Here is a 23,151-nt window from a genome sequence, read left to right as displayed (position 1 = left end):
AAACAAGTGTAGCTTCAAAAATTTCAGCACATAGAGAGGTGTTTTAGTAACATGAAAATTTCTACAACCATATTTTCCTCTCTCATAATAACTTTCAGTAGCATCATGAGCAAACTCAACAATATAACTATCACATAAAGCATTCTTATCATGAGTCTCATGCATACAATTATTAGTACCCACATAAGCATAATCAATTTTATTAGTAATAGCGGGAGCAAATTCAACAAAGTAGCTATCATTATTATTCTCATCAAGTGTAGGAGGCATAGTATAATCACAACAAAATTTACTCTCCATAGTAGGTGGTACCAAAAGACCACTATCATTATAATCATCATAAATAGGAGGCAAAGTATCATCAAAGAAAATTTTCTCCTCAATGCTTGGGGGACTAAAAAGATCATGAAAACCAGCTTCCCCAAGCTTAGAACTTTCTATATCATTATCAACAATGGTGTTCAAAGCATTCATACTAATATTACTACCAACATGCAAATAAGATTCCATAGGTTTTTTAATTTTCGCATCAAACAATCCATGTTTTAAATCAGGAAATAGCATAAGAAGCTCATTCTTGTCCATTATGCCAAACTAGTGTAAACAAGAAACAAAAAGATGCAATTGCAGGATCTAAAGGAAATAGCTTCGAGTACTTACAACGGCGGAAAATAGCTTGGTAGCCGAGGTCCGGAGTGTGAGTACCTTTTACCTTTCCTCCCCGGCAACGGCGCCAGAAAAGTGCTTGATGTCTACGCCCCCTCCTTTTCCTGTAGACAGTGTTGGGCCTCCAAGAGCAGAGGTTTGTAGAACAGCAGCAAGTTTTCCCTTAAGTGGATCACCCAAGGTTTATCGAACTCAGGGAGGAAGAGGTCAAAGATATCCCTCTCATGCAACCCTGCAACCACAAAGCAAGAAGTCTCTTGTGTCCCCAACACACCTAATAGGTGCACTAGTTCGGCGAAGAGATAATGAAATACAGGTGGTATGAATATATATGAGCAGTAGCAACGGTGCCAGAAAATAGCCTGCTGGCGTGTAGTTGATGGTGGTAGTATTGCAGCAGTAGTAACGCAGTAAAACAGTAAACAAGCAGCGATAGCAGTATTTAGGAACAAGGCCTAGGGATTACACTTTCACTAGTGGACACTCTCAACATTGATCACATAACAGAATAGATAAATGCATACTCTACACTCTCTTGTTGGATGATGAACACATTGCGTAGGATTACACGAACCCTCAATGCCGGAGTTAACAAGCTCCACAATTCAATGTTCATATTTAAATAACCTTAGAGTGTAAGATAGATCAATACGACTAAACCAAGTACTAACATAGCATGCACACTGTCACCTTCACACTATGTAGGAGGAATAGATCACATCAATACCATCATAGCAATAGTTAACTTCATGATCTACAAGAGATCATAATCATAACATACGCCAAGTACTAACACGGATGCACACACTGTCACCATTACACCGTGCAGGAGGAATAAAACTACTTTAATAACATCACTAGAGTAGCACATAGATAAATTGTGATACAAAACTCATATGAATCTCAATCATGTAAAGTAGCTCGTGAGATTATTGTATTGAGGTACATGGGAGAGAGATGAACCACATAGCTACAGCGGAGCCCTCAGCCTCGGGGGTGGATTACTCCCTCCTCATCATGGAGGAAGCGATGGCGGTGAAGATGGCGGTGAAGACGGCGGTGGAGATGGCTCCGGGGGCAATTCCCCGTCCCGGCAGGGTGCCGGAACAGTGACTTCTGTCCCCCGAATTGGACTTTCGCGATGGCGGCGGCTCTGGATGGTTTTCTCTGTTTCCGTCGAACTTATCAGGGTTTTCGCGACGGAGGCTTTAAATAGGCGAAGAGGTGGCGCCAGAGGGTCGAAGGGGTGCCCACACCATAGGGTGGCGCGGGCCCCCCCTGGCCGCGCCGGCCTAGGGTTTGGTGGGCCTGTGCCCCCTCTCTGGCGGTTCTCGTGTGTTCTGGATGCTTCCGGGCAAAATAGGAACCTGGGCGTTGATTTCATCCGATTCCGAGAATATTTCGTTACTAGGATTTCTGAAACCAAAAACAGCAGAAAACAGGAACTGGCACTTCGGCATCTTGTTAATAGGTTAGTTCCAGAAAATGCATAAATATGACATAAAGTATGCACAAAACATGTAGATATCATCAATAATGTGGCATGGAACATAAGAAATTATCGATACGTCGGAGACGTATCACCCGGTCATGGCGAGCATGTGCTCACTAACGGAGCTGCCTTCTTCCATCATGCAGCTGAAGAATTGTTTCGATGCTTCATAGCATTCCACGGCCGCATGAGTCTCAAAAATAGCTTTCAGCTCTTTCATCAACTCATGAGGATCGTGGTGCTCAAAACGTTTTTGAAGATCGGATTCCATCGCATAGGATGGCACACTGAACTTGAGAGTACCGTATTTTCCGAGTCTCGTAAACAGCTTTTACTTCATCGGTTTCAGCCGCAGGAGGGTCACCTAGCGGTGCATCAAGCACATATTGCAGATTTCCGCCAGAGAGGAAGATCCTCACATGACGGAACCAGTCGGTGAAGTTGCTACCGTTGCTCTTAAGTTTTTCTTTCTCTAGGAACTGGTTAAAATTGATTGGGGACGCCATCTCTACAACATATATTTGCAAAAGTTTAGACTAAGTTTATGACAAATTGAGTTCAAATTTTAATTCAACATAATTAAAAATCTAGGTGAACTCCCACTCAAAACAATATCCCTCGCATTGTCTTAGTGATCACACGAACCAAATCCACCGCACCTATGTCCGATCATCACGAGACAAGGTGTGATTTCAATGGCGAACACTCAAAGTGTTCATCATATCAACCATATGATTCATGCTCTACCTTTCGGTATCACGTGTTCCGAGACCATGTCTGTACATGCTAGGCTCGTCAAGGCCACCTTAGTATCCGCATGTGCAAAACTGTCTTGCACCCGTTGTATGTACTTGTTGATTCTATCACACCCGATCATCACGAGATGCTTCGAAACGACAAGTCTTGGCAACGGTGCTACTAAGGATGAACACTTTATTATCTTGAGATTTTAGTGAGGGATCATCTTATAATGCTACCGTCGCGATCTAAGCAAAATAAGATGCATAAAAGGATTAACATCACATGCAGTTCATATGTGATATGATATGGCCCTTTTGTCTTTGCGCCTTTGATCTTCATCTCCAAAGCACGGACATGATCTCCATCATCTTCGGGCATGATCTCCATCATCGTCGGCGTAGCGTCAAGGTCAATGGCGCCGTCTCCATGATTGTCCTCCATGTAGCAACTATTACAACTACTTTGAAATACTACTCAACATGAAATTTAAAGACAACCATAAGGCTCCTGCCGGTTGCCACAATACAATAATGATCATCTCATACATATTCATCATCACATTATGGCCATATCACATCACCAAACCCTGCAAAAACAAGTTAGACGTCTCTAATTTGGTTTGCATATTTTACTTGGTTTAGGGTTTTCGAGAGAGATCTAATATACCTACGAACATGAACCACAACGTTGATACTAATGTTTTCAATAGAAGAGTAAATTGAATCTTCACTATAGTAGGAGAGACAGATACCCGCAAAGCCTCTTATGCAATACAAGTTGCATGTCGAACGAGGAACAAGTCTCATGAACGCGGTCATGTAAAGTTAGTCCGAGCCGCTTCATCCCACTATGCCACGAAGATGCAAAGTACTCAAACTAAAGATAACAAGAGCATCAACGCCCACAAAACCATTGTGTTCTACTCGTGCAACCATCTATGCATAGACACGGCTCTGATACCACTGTAGGATAACGTTGCATAGAAAACAAAATATTTCCTACCGCGAACACGCAATCCAAACCAAGATGCAATCTAGAAGACGGTAGCAACGAGGGGTTTATCGAGTCTCACCCTTGAAGAGATTCCAAAGCCTACAAGAGTAGGCTCTTGTTGCTGCGGTAGACGTTCACTTGCCGCTTGCAAAAGCGCGTAGAAGATCTTGATCACGATCGCTTCCGGCGCCACGAACGGGCAGCACCTCCATACTCGGTCACACGTTCGGTTGTTGATGGAGACGACGTCCACCTCCCCGTTCCAGCGGGCAGCGGAAGTAGTAGCTCCTCTTGAATCCGACAGCACGACGGCGTGGTGTCGGTGGTGGTGGAGAAGTCCGGCGGAGCTTCGCTAAGCGTGCGGGATTTGGTGGAGGAGAGAGGCCGCTAGGGTTTGGGGAGAGGGGGCGCCGGCCACTATAGGGGTGCGGCCACCTTGTGGTTCTTGGGTGGCCGGCCCCCTCCCCTTGGCCCCTCATTATATAGGTGGAACCCCAAGTGTTGGTCTCCAAGTCTTCGAATAAGACCCGAACCAAAAACCTTCCATATGGTGGGGAAACCTACCCAAGCTAGGACTCCCACTAGAGGTGGGAGTTCCACCTCCCATATGGGGGTGGCCGGCCCCCTAAGGGGGAGTCCACTTGGGACTCCACCCCCACTAGGGTTGGCCGGCCATGGAGGTGGAGTCCCATGTGGACTCCACCTTCCTTGGTGGTTTCTTCCGGACTTTTCTAGAACCTTCTAGAACCTTCCATAGAACCTTCCGCGTCATTTTAATTCACATAAAATGACATCCTATATATGAATCTTATTCTCCGGACCATTCCGGAACTCCTCGTGATGTCCGGGATCTCATCCGGGACTCCGAACAAATATTCGAACTCCATTCCATATTCAAGTTCTACCATTTCAACATCCAACTTTAAGTGTGTCACCCTACGGTTCGTGAACTATGCGGACATGGTTGAGTACTCACTCCGACCAATAACCAATAGCGGGATCTGGAGATCCATAATGGCTCCCACATATTCAACGATGACTTTAGTGATCGAATGAACCATTCACATACGATACCAATTCCCTTTGTCACGCGATATTTTACTTGTCCGAGGTTTGATCTTCGGTATCACTCTATACCTTGTTCAACCTCGTCTCCTGACAAGTACTCTTTACTCGTACCGTGATATGTGGTCTCTTATGAACTTATTCATATGCTTGCAAGACATTAGACGACATTCCACCGAGAGGGCCCAGAGTATATCTATCCGTCATCGGGATGGACAAATCCCACTGTTGATCCATATGCCTCAACTCATACTTTCCGGATACTTAATCCCACCTTTATAACCACCCATTTACGCAGTGGCGTTTGATGTAATCAAAGTACCTTTCCGGTATAAGTGATTTACATGATCTCATGGTCATAAGGACTAGGTAACTATGTATCGAAAGCTTATAGCAAATAACTTAATGACGAGATCTTATGCTACGCTTAATTGGGTGTGTCCATTACATCATTCATATAATGATATAACCTTGTTATTAATAACATCCAATGTTCATGATTATGAAACTAATCATCCATTAATCAACAAGCTAGTTTAAGAGGCATACTAGGGACTTCTTGTTGTCTACATATCACACATGTACTAATGTTTCGGTTAATACAATTATAGCATGATATATAAACATTTATCATAAACATAAAGATATAAATAATAACCACTTTATTATTGCCTCTAGGGCATATCTCCTTCATTAACAACCAATGTCGTCCAGTGATTCTTGTGCCGTAAAACTCGTGTTAACCATAAGATCTGGAGTGGGACGGAGTAGTCAATTGTACTTCTTCCTCTCGTACATCAACGCATGCACTTACCGTAGCAGTTGTGTCTTGCGAGAACAACTTGAGGGTGGGGATCCCATTCTAGTTTCCCACGGTAATGTGGTCTATGAGGGGTTGCAACGACCGGCGAAGGAATCAGGTCGAGAACCTGGTTGTTGTCGAGGTCGGAAGGTATCCATAGGGGTACGCTGACCGGAGAGGACCCATGGTCGGAATTGCAACAAAGGGTGGGTGTGCGAGGTCGTGAAGGAGTATAATTTGGCTAGGACCTTATACCGGGCCTCACACCACGGAAGTGTGGACAGGAAATCTGCCCGGTTGGCACCAAGGTTAAGATCTCTTATGGGTAAAGCAACACACCTTTGTAGAGTGTAATGAATCGTGACATGTCACTCCTTGTTCCAGGATATGGAACTGCGAACGCTGCCGGAAAGGAACTCCATGAAGTTCTAGTAAACCGGTGAAGGCTGACGGACATAGTTCTTGTAAATAAAAGTAACCTTTTGAACAAATGATTATGAAAACCTGCATTGGTATTAGACTTTCTGGTCTAATGCTGTAGCTAGTGCATTAAACACCTCTTTCCTATAATGAACTTGTTGAGTACGCTCGTACTCATACCTCTTATAATCCCCTGCTTAGATGCTGAATCACCTTGAGGAGGCCACCGAAGGACCAGATGGCGCAGATGGGATCTTCTACGAAGAGCCAGACCTCTCTGGAGGAATAGAGGGGGTCGACTACCTTATCGTCTACGGAACCGGGGAGGTTCCAGAAGGAGAAGAAGCGTGAACCACAAAGTAGTAGTAGTAACCGAGCAGCATGAACTCTTTATCATTTAGCTGCTTGAGACCAATAATGTTTAACTTGCCGAGACTTATATTATGTAAGTTAAGTAGGGTTCAACTCAAACCAAGGAGTAAACCTCTATGAACCCAGGAGGAGCTCCAAGTTGATGTACATATATGGATTGTAATAATATGTGAATGAGTTTGAGACCAGCTATGTTTCTGTTGTACTACTCTGAGGGATGTAATATTTGCGGATTGGTACTTCACAAATGTTATATCAACGACTGGCATACTAAAACATGCAGTGGTATGCAGGGTCACCACAATATACAAACTGCATGGACTTATAAGTTTCCATTTTATTTCGCACCGCTAGGAATCCATAAATAAATAAAAATGACATCAACTAAATATAATTGCAATGTCGAAAGTGTTCCCCATGAAAGCATGGTTCTACTAACTCCCAACTCTCAATTTGCAAACATATAAACTTCATAAGATAGGCACAATAATCAAATTTATTAAGTACAAGAAAGTAAATGTGCCATCAAGTTCGTGAGAGCTTTATTGACTAATTTTCTCATGCCAAAATTTAATTTGGAAGATAGAGAAAAACATGATGAATTACTTAAAATAGCAATAATGCTACTAGGTAGATATGGTGGACACACTTGGCAAGCTTTGGTTTATGGTGGTTGGATGCACGATTATAGATCATACTCAGCACATGCGAAGGCTAGCAAAAGACTGGGAGCGACCAACTAAGAGAGCAATAATGGCCATAATCATGCATAGCGACAAAACATTATCAATCAAAGAATCATGTGATATTACAAGTCAAAAACTAAATGATCATAGAGGTTTTAGTTGACTGGTTATAATCATAACATGGTATAAGCATGCGCCAAGTCAACCCAATAAAGCATCAAAGAAGAATACCATAATATTATGCTTTTATGATGGAAACAACACATGATTCTTTCAATGAAAAATTATGCACTCTCCATTTGAAGCAAGTCATTATACAACAATAAATACTAAGCATATGATAAGAATAACATCCAACATGACATTCCAAAGTCTATGCCACAATCTGGACAAACTTTCTTTTGCATCACTATAGTCATGAAATATTTTACTCGTATCCAACACTAATCAACTTATTTGAAATAACTCTCAAAGATGAAATACAATATGGACCAGAGATCTAATCATGCATAAATAAATAATACTAACAAGCTCTGAAAAAATTTAAAATGAAAGAACAAGAGATAAACGCAGTACCAGAAAACTAGAACACTTGCAGAACAATAAGAGCGAAAACTAGAGCGTTCTATGCAATTAAAACAGAACGTGTATTTCTCCAAAACAAATGTGCCAGGATCCAACATATGATACAGCAAACAAAACTAAACAAAACTAAAAACAAAAATAAAGACGCTCCAAGAACAACACATAGCGTATGAAGCAATAAAAATATAGCGCATAGAGAGATGACCTGTTGCTTTGTTGATGAAGAGGGGATGCCTTGGGCATCCCAAGCTTTGACGCTTGTACCTCTTAAATATGTCTTGGCGTGCAGGGCCATCCCCAAGTTTGAGCTTTGTCTCATTCTTCATCTCATCACATCATTTTTCTCTCCCTACACTTGAAAATTTTCTTCATACAAAACTTCACACAATTCTTTATTAGCAGTATTAGTACAATCAAAATAAACAAATCCATTTGGGTTCAGTTTTAACATATATCAAACATCTATTAAAGCATTAGATACTGTAGCAACTCTTCAAAAAGCTCTTTCATCAAAAGAACTAAAAAAGAAAGAGGTTAAGAGGCAAATGCAAATAGTGCAGAAATCTGTTAAAATAGAACAACATGTAAAGATCGATTTTTTAGAAAACATTATGTTGCTCATCTCTAAAAGTGGTCAACTAACGAAAGTTATATAATAACCTGGAGTATATTCATAAAAAACGGCAGCTCAAAATTCCTCTCTAACTATTTTTACGAATTTTTATGGTGATAGCACAAATCTGTTTTCAGGACAGCAACTTTCCCAAATCTTACTTTTTTCTATTAGAGGCTATTATTGGCACAAAAATGAAATAAAAATGATAAGGAGAGGTTATTACAGTGGTTATAAATTTCAAGACTCAACAAAATAAAAAAATTACAGAAATAAAACATGGGTTATCTCCAAGAGTGCTTTTCTTTAACACCTTTCAGCTAGACGCAGTAGTTTGAGAAGATGCTCACATAAGAAATATGCATTGAAGCAAAAGAGAGCATCAAGGAGCAAATATAAAACACATTAAAGTCCAACCCACTTCCTATGCATAGGAATCTTTTACACAAATAAATATACAAAGAACAAAATGACAAGCATAGGAAGATAAAACAAGAGCAACTTAAAAAAATTCAGCATATAGAGAGATGTTTTAGTTCCATGAAGACTTCTACAACCATATTTTCCTCTCTCATAATAAATTTAAGTAGCATCATGAATAAAATCAACAATATAACTATCACATAAAACATTCTTATCATGAGTCACATGCATAAAATAATTACTACTCCCCACATAAGCATAGTCATTCTTATTAATTGTAGTGGGAGCAAATTTAACAAAATAGCTATCATTATTATTCTCATCACCATAATCATCAAATATAGGAGGCATATTTTAATCATAATTAACTTTCTCCTCAATAGTAGGTGGAATGAAAATAACATAATCATCATTGTAATCATCATATATTGGAGGCATAGTATCATCATAGCAAATTCCTCCTCTAAAGCTGGGGAACTAAAAAGATCATTTTCATAAAAACTAGCTTCCCCAAGCTTAGAATTTTCCATAGCATTAGCAATAATGGTGTTCAAAGAATTCATACTAATAACATTGCTACCAGCATGCAAGTAAAGTTCCATAGGTTTTTAAATTTTCTCTTCAAACACCTCATGTCCTAACTCAAGATAAATACTATAAAGTTCTCTATTTTTTGTTGTTGTTTTCCATTAAGCCTAACAAGTGAAAATAAAAACAAGAAACAAAAAGATGTAATTGAAGCTCTAAAGGAAATAAGTTCAAGCACTCACCAGCAACGAAAACACTTAGTAGCCAGAGGATATGAGTACCTTTTACCTTACCTCCCTGGCAACGGCGCCAGAAAAGAGCTTGATGTCTACGCACGCTTCTATTCTTGTAGCCAATGTTGGGCCTCCAAGTGCAGAGATTTGTAGAACAGCAACAAGTTTCCCTTAAGTGGATCACCCAAGGTTTATCGAACTCAGGGAGGTAAAGGTCAAACATATCCCTCTCAAGCAACCCTACAATTAAGATACAAAAAGTCTCTTGTGTCCCCAACACACCCAATACACTTGTCAGATGTATAGGTGCACTAGTTCGGTGAAGAGAAAGTAAATGCAAGTGATATGGATGAATGCGAGTGGTAATAACAATGTGAAATAAATATGGCAACAAGTAAACATGCAGTAAATCAGTAAATAAACGGTGATTCGATGTTTGGAAACAAGGCCTAGGGATCATACTTTCACTAGTGGTCACTCTCAACAATGATATCATAAAGGAATATAAATATAAGCACTTCACTATGCTATTCTGAACTACTCTCCGGCTGGATAATGAACACTAATTCACCGTGTAGGGATACAAAAGCAAACCTTAAAGATGTATTCACAAGTACTAATGAACACCCCACGCTGCACTTTGAACATTCATAGGAGGTACTAACACACAAAAAATTTCATAGAGACATCCAGATCAAATCATAATTCAGTGAACAAGTATTCTGTGAAATATAGCCTAAAAGACCCACATGGTGCACACACTGCATCTTTACACACGTGGGACAAGGAGTCTCCGGAGATCACATAAGTAAAATCCACTTGAATAGCATAACGACATCTAGATACAAAGCTCATGGTCCCATAAAGATCACACCATGGGAGAGAGATAAATCACATAGCTACCGGTAGAGCCCCCAGCTCCGGGGGAGAACTACTCACTCCTCATCGTGGGAGTCAGCAATGGCGATGGAGATGGCGGTGGAGTCGATGGAGATGGCTGATACGCGTATAGCACGCGTCCGTTGGGAACCCCAAGAGGAAGGTGTGATGCGTACAGTGGCAAGTTTTCCCTCAGTAAGAAACCAAGGTTTCTCGAACCAGTAGGAGCCAAGAAGAACGTTGAAGGTTGATGGCGGCGGAGTGTAGTGCGGCGCAACACCAGGGATTCCGGCGCCAACGTAGAACCTGCACAACACAACCAAATTACTTTGCCCCAACGTGACAGTGAGGTTGTCAATCTCACCGGCTTGCTGTAACAAAGGATTAGATGTATAGTGTGGATGATGATGGTTGCAGAAAACAGTAGAACAAGTATTGCAGTAGATTGTATTCGATGTAAAAGGATGGACCGGGGTCCACAGTTCACTAGTGGTGTCTCTCCCATAAGAAATAGCATGTTGGGTGAACAAATTACAGTTGGGCAATTGACAAATAAAGATGGCATGACAATACACATACATGTTATGATGAGTAGTGTGAGATTTAATTGGGCATTACGACAAAGTACATAGACCGCTATCCAGCATGCATCTATGCCTAAAAAGTCCACCTTCAGGTTATCATCCGAACCCCTTCCAGTATTAAGTTGCAAACAACAGACAATTGCATTAAGTATGGTGTGTAATGTAATCAACAAATACATCCTTAGACATAGCATTGATGTTTTATACCTAGTGGCAACAGCACATCCACAACCTTAGAACTTTCTCATCACCGTCCTGCATTTAATGGAGGCATGAACCCACTATCGAGCATAAATACTCCCTCTTGGAGTTACAAGTAACGACTTGGCCAGAGCCTCTACTAATAACGGAGAGCATGCAAGATCATAAACAACACATAGATGATAGATTGATAATCAACATAACATAGCATTCATTATTCATCGGATCCCAACAAACGCAACATGTAGCATTACAAATAGATGATCTTGATCATGTTAGGAAGCTCACAAGATCCAACAATGATAGCACAATTAGGAGAAGACGACCATCTAGCTACTGCTATGGACCCATAGTCCAGGGGTGAACTACTCACACATCACTCTCGAGGCGACCATGGCGTTGAAGAGTCCTCCGGGAGATGATTCCCCTCTCCGGCAGGGTGCCGGAGGCGATCTCCTGAATCCCCCGAGATGGGATTGGCGGCGGCGGCGGCGTCTCTGGAAGGTTTTCTGTATCGTGGCTCTCGGTACTGGAACTGTTATCGATGAAGGCTTCTTATAGGCGAAGAGTTAGGTTTAGGGGTGACGCGAGGGGCCCACACAACAGGGCCGCGCGGCCAGGGGGTGGGCCGCGCCGCCCTGGCGTGTCGCCGCCTCGTCGCCCCACTTCGTTTCCCTTTCGGTGTTCTGGAAGCTTCGTGGAAAAATAAGCCCCTGGGCGTTGGTTTCGTCCAATTCCGAGAATATTTCCTTACTAGGTTTTCTGAAACAAAAAACAGCAGAAAACAACAACTGGCTCTTTGGCATCTTGTTAATAGGTTAGTGCCGGAAAATGCATAAATATGACATAAAGTATGTATAAAACATGTAGGTATTGTCATAAAACAAGCATGGAACATAAGAAATTATCGATACGTTGGAGACGTATCAGCATCCCCAAGCTTAGTTCCTACTCGTCCCGAGTAGGTAAACGATAACAAAGATAATTTCTGAAGTGTCACGCCATCATAATCTTAATCAATACTATTGTAAGCACATGTAATGAATGCAGCGATCCAAAGCAATGGTAAAGACAATGGTTAAACAATTGAATCATATAGCAAAGACTTTTCATGAATAGTACTTTCAAGACTAGCATCAATAAGTCTTGCATAAGAGTTAACTCATAAAGCAATAAATTCATAGTAAAGGCATTGAAGCAACACAAAGGAAGATTAAGTTTCAGCGGTTGCTTTCAACTTGTAACATGTATATCTCATGGATAGTTGTCAACATAAAGTAATATGATGAATGCAAATATGCAAGTATATAAGAATCAATGCACAGTTAACACAAGTGTTTGCTTCTTGAGATGGAAGGAAATAGGTAAACTGACTCAACATAAAAGTAGAAGAATGGCCCTTCGAAGAGGGAAGCATGGATTGCTATATTTGTGCTAGAGCTTTTATTTTGAAAACAAGAAACAATTTTGTCAACGGTAGTAATAAAGCATATGTATTATGTAAATTATATCCTACAAGTTGCAAGCCTCATGCATAGATTACCAATAGTGCCCGCACCTTGTCCTAATTAGCTCGGATTACCTGGATTATCACTGCAATACATATGTTTTAACCAAGTATCACAAAGGGGTACCTCTATGCCGCCTGTACAAAGGTTTAAGGAGAAAGCTCGCATTGGATTTCTCGCTTTTGATTATTCTCAACTTAGACATCCATACTGGGACAACATAGACAACGGATAATGGACTCCTCTTTAATGCATAAGCATTCAACAACAAATAATATTCTCATAAGAGATTGAGGATTGTTGTCCAAAACTGAAACTTCCACCATGGATCATGGCTTTAGTTAGCGGCCCAATGTTCTTCTCTAACAATACGCATGCTCAAACCATTCAACTCATGGTAAATCGCCCATACTTCAGACAAGACGAACATGCATAGCAACTCACATGATATTCAACAAAGGGTAGTTGATGGCGTCCCCAGGAACATGGTTATCGCACAACAAGCAACTTAATAAGAAATAAGATACATAAGTACATATTCAATACCACAATAGTTTCTAGGCTATTTGTCCTATGAGCTATATATTGCAAAGACAAAGAATAGAAATTTAAAGGTAGCACTCAAGCAATTTACTTTGGAATGGCAGAGAAATACCATGTAGTAGGTAGGTATGGTGGACACATATGGCATAGTTTTTGGCTCAAGGATTTGGATGCACGAGAAGTAATACCTCTCAATACAAGGCTTAGGCTAGCAAGGTTATTTGAAGCAAACACAAGTATGAACCGGTACAGCAAAACTCACATAAAAAACATATTGCAAGCATTATAAGACTCTACACCGTCTTCCTTGTTGTTCAAATCCTTACTAGAAAATATCTAGACCTTAGAGAGACCAATCATGCAAACCAAATTTTAGCAAGCTCTATGTATTTCTTCACTAATAGGTGCAAAGTATATGATGAAAGAGCTTAAACATAATCCTTATGAGCACAACAATTGCCAAGTATCAAATTATTCAAGACATTTTACCAATTACCACATGTAGCATTTCCCGTTTCCAACCATATAACAATTAACGAAGCAGTTTCAACCTTCGCCAAGAACATTATGAGTAAAGCCTAAGGACATATTTGTCCATATGCAACAGCGGAGCGTGTCTCTCTCCCACACAATGAATGCTAGGATCCAACTTTATTCAAAAAAAAACATACATACGCTCCAAGTAAAGCACATAAGATGAGATGGAATAAAAATATAGTTTCACTAGAGGAACCTGATAATGTTGTCGATGAAGAAGGGGATGCCTTGGGCATCCCCAAGCTTATATGCTTGAGTCTTCTTGAAATATGCAGGGATGAACCACCGGGGCATCCCCAAGCTTAGAGCTTTCACTCTCCTTGATCATATTGTATCATCCTCCTCTCTTGATCCTTGAAAACTTCCTCCACACCAAACTCAAAACAACTCATTAGAGGGTTAGTGCAAAATCAAAATTCACATGTTCAGAGGTGACATAATCATTCTTAACACTTCTGGATATTGCACAAAGCTACTGAAAGTTAATGGAACAAAGAAATCCATCAAACATAGCAAAACAGGCAATGCGAAATAAAAGGCAGAATTTGTCAAAACAGAACAGTCCGTAAATACGATTTTTTAAAGTGCACCAGACTTGCTCAGATGAAAATGCTCAAATTGAATGAAAGTTGCGTACATATCTGAGGATCACTCACGTAAATTGGCAGAATTTTCTGAGTTACCTACAGAGAATTCAAGCCAAATTCGTGACAGCAAGAAATCTGTTTCTGCGCAGCAATCCAAATCTAGTATGAACCTTACTATCAAAGACTTTACTTGGCACAACAATGCAACAAAATTAAGATAAGGAGAGGTTGCTACAGTAGTAACAACTTCCAAGACTCAAATATAAGACAAAAGTGCAGAAGTAAAATCATGGGTTGTCTCCCATAAGCGCTTTTCTTTAACGCCTTTCAGCTAGGCGCAGAAAGTGTATATCAAGTATTATCAAGAGATGAAGCATCAATAGCGGGGTTCGGAGTTTTCTCCACTATGCATTGTATCTTATCTATGTAAGTTTCAGAGGCTCCCTTTTCATTAGTCTTAGGCTTGCTATTTTCATCAAACAAATTTTCGGGAACAAGCCAAGCATAGTTATTTTCTAGTGCCTCGCACATTCCTAAGAGCTTGCAAGGTATTGATGTTTTAATATCCCCCTCATAATTAACTTGATTAGTATACTTTTGTCTATCTTTTTCCATCTTTTCAAGGGTACTAGCAAAGTTGGTATAAGAGCCAAGCATATTATATTTAGTTAAGACTTTTCTAGCTTCTCTTGCTATTCCCCCAAATTCTTTAAGAAGGGTATCTAATACAAAGTCTTTCTTTTCTCCTTCTTCCATATCACTGAGTGTAAGAAACATATGTTGAATCACGGGATTGAGATTAACAAATCTAGCTTCTAACGCGTGTACTAAAGAAGCAACAGCAATTTCATAAGTAGGAGCAAGTTCTACCAAGTGTCTATCTTCAAAATCTTCAACCGTACTAATATGAGTGAAAAAATCTTCTATATTATCTTTCCCAAGGATAGACCCTCGGCCTACAGGTACATCTTTCAGAGCAAACTTAGGAGGAAACCTGATGAAATAAACAAAGAGTAAATAAAGTAAATGCAAGTAGCTAATTTTTTTGTGTTTTTAATATGGAGATTGCAAACAAGATAGCAAATAAAGTAAAGCTAGCAACTAATTTTTTTTGTATTTTGATATAATGCAGCAAACAAAGAAATAAATAAAATAAAGCAAGACAAAAAACAAAGTAAAGAGATTGGAAGTGGAGACTCCCCTTGCAGCGTGTCTTGATCTCCCCGGCAACGGCGCCAGAAAAAGAGCTTGATACGCGTACAGCACGCATCCGTTGGGAACCCCAAGAGGAAGGTGTGATGCGTATAGCGACAAGTTTTCCCTCAGTAAGAAACCAAGGTTTATCGAACCAGTAGGATCCAAGAAGCACATTGAAGGTTGATGGCGGCGGAGTGTAGTGCGGCGTAACACCAGGGATTCCGGCGCCAACGTGGAACCTGCACAACACAAACAAATTACTTTGCCCCAACGTGACAGTGAGGTTGTCAATCTCACCGGCTTGCTGTAACAAAGGATTAGATGTATAGTGTGGATGATGATGGTTGCAGAAAACAGTAGAACAAGTATTGCAGTAGAATGTATTCGATGTAAAAGAATGGACCGGGGTCCACAGTTCACTAGTGGTGTCTCTCCCATAAGAAATAGCATGTTGGGTGAACAAATTACAGTTGGGCAATTGACAAATAAAGATGGCATGACAATGCACATACATGTTATGATGAGTAGTGTGAGATTTAATTGGGCATTACGACAAAGTACATAGACCGCTATCCAGCATGCATCTATGCCTAAAAAGTCCACCTTCAGGTTATCATCCGAACCCCTTCCAGTATTAAGTTGCAAACAACAGACAATTGCATTAAGTATGGTACGTAATGTAATCAACAAATACATCCTTAGACATAGCATTGATGTTTTATCCCTAGTGGCAACAGCACATCCACAACCTTAGACCATTCTCACACCGTCCTGCATTTAATGGAGGCATGAACCCACTATCGAGCATAAATACTCCCTCTTGGAGTTACAAGTAACGACTTGGCCAGAGCCTCTACTAATAACGGAGAGCATGCAAGATCATAAACAACACATAGATGATAGATTGATAATCAACATAACATAGCATTCATTATTTATCGGATCCCAACAAACGCAACATGTAGCATTACAAATAGATGATCTTGATCATGTTAGGCAGCTCACAAGATCCAACAATGATAGCACAATTAGGAGAAGATGACCATCTAGCTACTGCTATGGACCCATAGTCCAGGGGTGAACTACTCACACATCACTCCGGAGGCGACCATGGCAGTGAAGAGTCCTCCGGGAGATGATTCCCCTCTCCGGCAGGGTGCCGGAGGCGATCTCCTGAATCCCCCGAGATGGGATTGGCGGCGGCGGCGTCTCTGGAAGGTTTTCCGTATCGTGGCTCTTGGTACTGGAACTATTATCGACGAAGGCTTCTTATAGGCGAAGAGGTAGGTTTAGGGGCGACGCGAGGGGGCCACACAACAGGGCCGCGCGGCCAGGGGTGGGCCACGCCGCCCTGGCGTGTCGCCGCCTCGTCGCCCCACTTTGTTTCCCTTTCGGTGTTCTGGAAGCTTCGTGGAAAAATAAGCCCCTGGGTGTTGATTTCGTCCAATTCCGAGAATATTTTCTTAGTAGGATTTCTGAAACCAAAAATAGCAGAAAACAGCAACTGGCTCTTCGGCATCTTGTTAATAGGTTAGTGCCGGAAAATGCATAAATATGACATAAAGTATGTATAAAACATGTAGGTATTGTCATAAAACAAGCATGGAACATAAGAAATTATCGATACGTTGGAGACGTATCAATGGCTCCGGGGCAATTCCCCGTCCTGTCAGGGTGCCGGAACAGAGATTTCTGTCCCCCGAATCTTGTCTGCGATGGCGACGGAGCTACTAAACTTTTCGTGGGCGGAGGCTTGTATATTTAGGGTTTTTACGTCGGGAGCTTTATATAGGCGGAAGGGCGAGGTCGGTGGAGGCCTGGTGGCCCCATACCATCCCTAGGCGCGTGCTAGGGCCAAGCCGCGCCTAGGGTAGGTCACCCTGTGTCCCCCTTCGTCTCTCATCTGGACTTCGTCTTCGCTCCGGGAAAAGTAGGAACTTTGGGTTTTGTTTCGTCCAATTCCGAGAATATTTCCTGTACAACTTTTCTGAAATTCAAAAACAGCAGGAAATAGGGAACTGGCACTGTGTCATCTTGTCAATAGGTTAGTTCTGGAAAATACATAAAAGTGCCACGAAGTGTAAACAAAACATATAGCAATTGGTTTAAACAATCATGGAGCATCAAAAATTATATATACATTTGCAACGTATCACCGGCCTGGTCGCGACAGGAGGCGGCCGATTCAACACCAGCCTCGTACTCGCGGACGATGCGCAGGAGGGCCTTGTTGGACCTCGTAACCGTCGGGTGGACGGCTGGATCCATCGGTGTTGGAGCGGAAGAAAGCGGAGGAGGCGAGGAGGCCATGGGCGATGGGTTGATGCGACAGTGCTCTCAGTGTCAGTGACAGAGTTGAATGGGAGGGAGAGAAAGAGCGAATCGGTGACTGGAAGTGGGGAGCGAGGGCCAAGACAATGCGGTGTCTCCCGCGCTTCTCCACGCGTGCAACCGTTGCACGAGGGCGTGCAAAATCGCACGACAACGAGACTGGCCCGCTGGGAACTTCCGATTCGGGCGTTCCTCCGGGGCTTGTCCCAAAAGTGCTTTGAGAACCGGTTGAGCCATATCGCGGAGGGCTTCCAGGCAACCAAACGGACCGAATTCTTCTAGGCCGATGCGAGCTAGGAGCGTACAGTCTACCAAACGCCGCACATTGTGTTTTGTTGTGCAACCCCGGTTTACGTTGTCATCTCATCGTCGTTTACGGGCATGCTGGGCATGGGTCGCCCTGCCTAGAAGGCCCGCGCAGGACCATCCTGGAATCCCATGCCTAGGTCTGGAATCTTTTTTCCTCTGTATGGAAATATAAGGGAACGTTTGGTAGGATGCATGCCCCTTGGCTTGCATGGGGCGAGCAATTTTTGGCCCGTTTGGATGCCTGGGCCGAGCCACGTTCTTGCATTAACCGGTTCTCAAAGCACCCCTGGGACAGGTCCTGGAGAAACGCCCGAAATGGCAGCTTCTCACGGGTCAGGCCGTTGCAGCCAGAAGGCTGCACGCGTGGGGAAGGGAGGCGGAGACGCCGCGTCCCTTCGGGAACACGCGCCATAATTAGCCTCACCGCTCCCCTCTCCTTCCTCTCACTCGCGACCGCACTCTCACCTCCCCCAAACTGTGACATCACCCGGCGGTTCCCCTCCCACCGACCAATCAGCCGGACCGACCCAAGGAGGAGCACCGGTACTTGAGGAGGAGACCTCGGCGACTAGCACCGCGAAGAGAAAGTAAATGCAAGTGATATGGATGAATGCGAGTGGTAATAACAATGTGAAATAAATATGGCAGCAAGTAAACATGCAGTAAATCAGTAAATAAACGGTGATTCAATGTTTGGAAACAAGGCCTAGGGATCATACTTTCACTAGTGGTCACTCTCAACAATGATATCATAAAGGAATATAAATATAAGCACTTCACTATGCTATTCTGAACTACTCTCCGGCTGGATAATGAACACTAATTCACCATGTAGGGATACAAAAGCAAACCTTAAAGATGTATTCCCAAGTACTAATGAACACCCCGCGCTGCACTTTGAACATTCATAGGAGGTACTAACACACAAAAATTTCATAGAGACATCCAGCTCAAATCATAATTCAGTGAACAAGTATTCTGTGAAATATAGCCTAAAAGACTCACACGGTGCACACACTGCATCTTTACACACGTGGGACAAGGAGTCTCCGGAGATCACATAAGTAAAATCCACTTGAATAGCATAACGACATCTAGATACAAATCTCATGGTCACATAAATATCACACCATGGGAGAGAGATAAATCACATAGCTACCGGTAGAGCCCCCAGCTCCGGGGGAGAACTACTCACTCCTCATCGTGGGAGCCAGCAATGGCGATGGAGATGGCGGTGCAGTCGATGGAGATGGCTCTGGGGCAATTCCCCGTCCTGGCAGGGTGCCGGAACAGAGACTTCTGTCTCCCGAATCTTGTCTGCGACGGCGACGGAGCTACGAAACTTTTTGTGGGCGGAGGCTTGTATATTTAGGGTTTTTGCGTCGGGAGCTTTATATAGGCGGAAGGGCGAGGTTGGTGGAGGCCTGGTGGCCCCATACCATCCCTAGGTGCGGGCTAGGGCCAAGCCGCGCCTAGGGTAGGATACCCTGTGTCCCCCTTCGTCTCTCCTCTGGACTTCGTCTTCGCTCCGGGAAAAATAGGAACTTTGGGTTTTGTTTCGTCCAATTCCGAGAATATTTCCTGTACAACTTTTCTGAAATTCAAAAATGGCAGAAAATAGGGAACTGGCACTGTGACATCTTGTCAATAGGTTAGTTCTGGAAAATACATAAAAGTGCCACGAAGTGTAAACAAAACATATAGCAATTGGTTTAAAACAAACATGGAGCATCAAAAATTATATATACGTTTGCAACGTATCACCGTCCTGGTCGCGACAGGAGACAGCCGATTCAACACCAGCCTCGTACTCGCTGACGATGCGCAGGAGGGCCTTGTTGGACCTCGTAACCGTCGGGTGGACGGCTGGATCCATCGGTGTTGGAGCGGAAGAAAGCGGAGGAGGCGAGGAGGCCATGGGCGATGGGTTGATGCGACAGTGCTCTTAGTGTCAGTGACAGAGTTGAATGGGAGGGAGAGAAAGAGTGAATCGGTGACTGGAAGTGGGGAGCGAGGGCCAAGACAATGCGGTGTCTCCCGCGCTTCTCCACGCGTGCAACCAATGCACGAGGGCGTGCAAAATCGCACGACAACGAGACTGGCCCGCTGGGAACTTCCGATTCGGGCGTTCCTCCGGGGCTTGTCCCGAAAGTGCTTTGAGAACCGGTTGAGCCATATCGCGGAGGGCTTCCAGGCAACCAAACGGACCGAATTCTGCTGGGCCGATGCGAGCTAGGAGCGTACAGTCTACCAAACGCCGCACATTGTGTTTTGTTGTGCAACCCCGGTTTACGTTGTCATCTCATCGTCGTTTACGGGCATGCTGGGCATGGGTCGCCCTGCCTAGAAGGCCCGCGCAGGACCAGCCTGGAATCCCATGCCTAGGTCTGGAATCTTTTTTCCTCTGTATGGAAATATAAGGGCACGTTTGGTAGGCTGCATGCCCCTTGGCTTGCATGGGGCGAGCAATTTTTGGCCCGTTTGGATACCTGGGCCGAGCCACGTTCTTGCATTAACCGGTTCTCAAAGCACCCCTGGGACAGGTCCTGGAGAAACGCTCGGAATGGCAGTTTCTCCCGGGTCAGGCCTTTGCAGCCAGAAGGCTGCACGCGTGGGGAAGGGAGGCGGTGACGCCGCGTCCCGTCGGGAACACGCGCCATAATTAGCCTCACCATTCCCCTCTCCTTCCTCTCACTCGCGACCGCACTCTCACCTCCCCCAAACTGTGACATCACCCGGCGGTTCCGCTCCCACCGACCAATCAGCCGGACCGACGCAAGGAGGAGCATCGGTACTGGAGGAGGAGACCTCAGCGACTAGCACCGCGACATCGGCCGCAATCTGCTCCGCAGTCATCATCGCCATCTCGACTTTGCCCGCGTCCTCGAGCTCTTCCTCGGCCGGAACAATGGCGGTAACGACCTCTCCTTCTCACCTTCGTACTCGTTTTGGCACAACATGCCATTCTCGGGCATTTCCGACGATATGCACATTAGATCTGGTAGGGTTTCCGTTAGGATAGCGGTCGGATTGACGTTTGCAAGGTGTTCGTCCCCATTTCTTGTTGTTCTTGTCCAGTTCTTGATTTTCACGGTCTCTATTTGCTTAGATCTGTTACTATAGTGTCGGATTGCGGTAGATCCTTCCTAGACTGGGCTTTGGATTGGTGAAACTGGCAGATTGTACTGTGCATGCATAGAGGCGAAGGATTTTTTGTGTTCGGGTTTACCATGTTGTCATTGTTGTGCGAAAGATTGAGCTGAGTCCCGCTAATTTGTTCAGATGCAAGATGAGTGGGAGGACTTGAAGAAGCAAGTTGCAATGCTCAAGAATATGCAGAGAACACAAGCACAAGGGATGAGGGCTAAGAAACAGAAATGGGAGACAGAAAAAAGGTTTTGGAGGCTGAGAAGAGAAAGCTAGAGTATGACATATACGATCTGCTTCAAGTGAACTTTGCAATCAAGGACAAGTTCAAGAGAATCAGGGCTACTTGTGACGAGTGATGAATGTGATATAGATGTAATGTACGAGAATTTGTAATATGGCCTAAGTACAATTTGTAATGTACCCTAAGTACCACTCGTAATGTACTCAATTTGAAGTGCTACTTGTGTTATTTCTTGATTGAACTAGGCCAATGATTATAACCCGAGATCATAGTATGACAAGATGATTGATCAGAACCTATGGCATGACTTAACATGACCATGGCATTGGTTCTGTTCAAACATCTCCTACATATGTCCTCATTGTATGCCTCTGATACCCTGCTTTGCATGTTTCTACTTCTTGAGTTCTACATTGGCCAATGATTCAACTATGGCACAACGGCAGACATGGTGCTGCCCTCAAACTTAGTCATGTGTGCATATTACTAGCACACTACACTTAGTTTGGGGACAGTCCCACATTTGCATGCAGTGTGATCCTACATATGAGACCTCGATTTTGTATGTCTGGTGCATTCGCCAATGATTCAACAAAGGCACAATGGAAAGCTAGGTGGTGTCCTCAAACTTAGTCATGTGTGCCACTGTCGTAGCACACTACACTTAGTTTGTGGCCACTCTCTATGCCTGCCATGTGAGCAAATGTATGAGGCCTTACTAATGTTATCAATGTTCATTTTCATCTACACTACTTGTGAGCAGGCACACCTCTAATTGATTGTGTTCTTCTGGCAAACTGAAAAGATCATGCTTGGGTCACCTGTTGAGGTTCCCGACGAGGGACCGGCGAAGAAGCGCCGTGGCAGGCCGGCTAAGGTCGACCACTTCCACGAGGAGCCAGGGACGGACCACTTCCTCAAAATCATCTTCAAGCCCACCTTCGACCGGGTCATGATCCCTAAAGCTTTCGTCAAGTGGTTTGGAGAAATTCCTTCCAACATCATCGTCACCACCAACACCGGATGCAGCTGGAGGATGACTACGAGGAGAGAAGGCGATGATGCATTCATCGACCAGGGATGGACGACCTTCGCCGTCGCCCATCAGTTCAAGGTAGGCCAGTTCGTCACCTTCAGAAAGGTGTCATCTTTGGAGTACAGTGTGGTCATCTTTGACCACACCTGCGCTGAGGTGGTGAGGAGGTGCCCGTACCATGGCGATGACACCATGTGCGTCGTCTCCGAGCACAATGTCTGAAGCTAACATGGTAACATGTCATGTCTAATTGCTGGTCGTGTCTAGTGTGTTGAACTATGATCCTGTATGCCGTGTCGAGAACTATGATCATGTCTGCAAAATGTTGTGTTCTGAACTTGTGTCATCTATGATCACTGCTAAGTTCTCTGTCGTCTATGATTGTGTTCTTACTTGTGCTGTTGATCGCTGGTAACCTCATCACTGAAG

General features: G+C 43.4%; 1 protein-coding gene across 1 annotated transcript; it reads left to right on the top strand.

Moving 5' to 3' along the window:
- The first annotated feature begins 22,494 nt into the window (after positions 1–22,494).
- On the top strand, positions 22,495–22,944 carry LOC127333070 (B3 domain-containing protein At1g49475-like). The gene has a single exon (XM_051359390.1). The coding sequence runs from the start codon at positions 22,495–22,497 to the stop codon at positions 22,942–22,944; it is 450 nt and encodes a 149-aa protein (XP_051215350.1).
- The last annotated feature ends 207 nt before the right edge of the window (positions 22,945–23,151 follow it).

This window comes from Lolium perenne, chromosome 1 (assembly GCF_019359855.2).
Source record: "Lolium perenne isolate Kyuss_39 chromosome 1, Kyuss_2.0, whole genome shotgun sequence".
In the NCBI taxonomy this organism is placed as follows: Eukaryota; Viridiplantae; Streptophyta; class Magnoliopsida; order Poales; family Poaceae; genus Lolium; species Lolium perenne.
This window is presented reverse-complemented; position numbering and strand designations above follow the sequence as displayed.

Bases quoted from the DNA above. Each gene is read 5' to 3' on its own strand.
- LOC127333070 (XM_051359390.1), top strand. From the start codon at position 22,495: ATGCTTGGGTCACCTGTTGAGGTTCCCGACGAGGGACCGGCGAAGAAG.